This window comes from Condylura cristata, unplaced genomic scaffold, assembly GCF_000260355.1.
Source record: "Condylura cristata isolate star-nosed mole 26May11 unplaced genomic scaffold, ConCri1.0 scaffold00054, whole genome shotgun sequence".
NCBI classification, from domain to species: domain Eukaryota; kingdom Metazoa; phylum Chordata; class Mammalia; order Eulipotyphla; family Talpidae; genus Condylura; species Condylura cristata.
The window spans coordinates 1467870-1468887 of record NW_004567155.1 but is presented as its reverse complement, the minus strand read 5'-3'; the positions used below and the strand labels follow the sequence as shown (position 1 = coordinate 1468887).

General features: G+C 71.7%; 1 protein-coding gene across 1 annotated transcript in view; it reads left to right on the top strand.

Moving 5' to 3' along the window:
• The window catches only part of PNPLA2 (patatin-like phospholipase domain containing 2), a 6026-nt gene that overhangs the window by 4611 nt on the left and 397 nt on the right, over positions 1–1018 (top strand). The window contains exons 5-8 of the mRNA XM_012734341.1: positions 1–77; positions 210–342; positions 543–665; positions 733–1016. Coding sequence (XP_012589795.1) covers positions 1–77; positions 210–342; positions 543–665; positions 733–1016 — 617 coding nt within the window. The remainder of the gene's footprint in view (positions 78–209; positions 343–542; positions 666–732; positions 1017–1018) is intronic.

The following is a 1018-nucleotide window of genomic DNA, read 5'->3' as shown; positions in this document are numbered from 1 at the left end:
GGCCGCCGCGGAGGGCGCGGCGCTGCCGGCTCGCGAGGATCACATCCTGGAGCGCCTGCCCGCGCGGCTCAACGAGGGTGCGCCGGGTGGCGGGCCTGGGAGCTCTGGGGCGAACACAGCCACCCCGCTGGCTGCCGGAGCGTGAGCGGCAGGGCCAGGTCCCCTTCCCGACCGCCGCCGACCTCCCTCCTGCACCCCTCGCCTCGCAGCCCTGCTGGAAGCCTGCGTGGAGCCCAAGGACCTGCTGACCACGCTCTCCAACATGCTGCCCGTGCGCCTGGCCACAGCCATGATGGTGCCCTACACACTGCCGCTGGAGAGCGCCGTGTCCTTCACCATCCGGTGTGGGGCAATGGGATGTGGGGCGGGTGGGAGGCGAAGGCTCGGGATCCCCCGTGAGTGACAGTCACCCCAGAAACAGGCAGCTGGACGCGGGAACGGCCAGAGGCCGATTCGGGGCTCCCAGGGCAGGGGCACAGGTAGCTGAGGCCGCGGAGCTGGGCGGCCACCTGCCAGGCCCCTGACCCCGCCTGCACCCCCAGCCTGCTGGAGTGGCTGCCTGACGTCCCCGAGGACATCCGGTGGATGAAGGAGCAGACCGGCAGCATCTGCCAGTACCTGGTGATGCGCGCCAAGAGGAAGCTGGGCAGCCACCTGCCCTCCAGGTGAGCGCCCCTGCCGAGCCCCGGCCTGCAGCCCGCCGCGCCCGCTGACGCCCTCCCTCCTGCCCAGGCTGTCGGAGCAGGTGGAGCTGCGTCGTGCCCAGTCGCTGCCTTCAGTGCCGCTGTCCTGTGCAGCCTGCAGTGAGGCGCTGCCCAGCTGGATGCGCAACAGCCTCCTGCTCGGGGACGCGCTGGCCAAGTGGGAGGAGTGCCAGCGCCAGCTGCTGCTCGGCCTCTTCTGCACCAACGTGGCCTTCCCGCACCTGGTGAAGACCATCCGCGGCTGCCTGCTGAAGACGCTGCCTGCCGACAGCCACGAGCGGGCCAGCGGGCGGCTGGGCATCTCCCTGACTCGC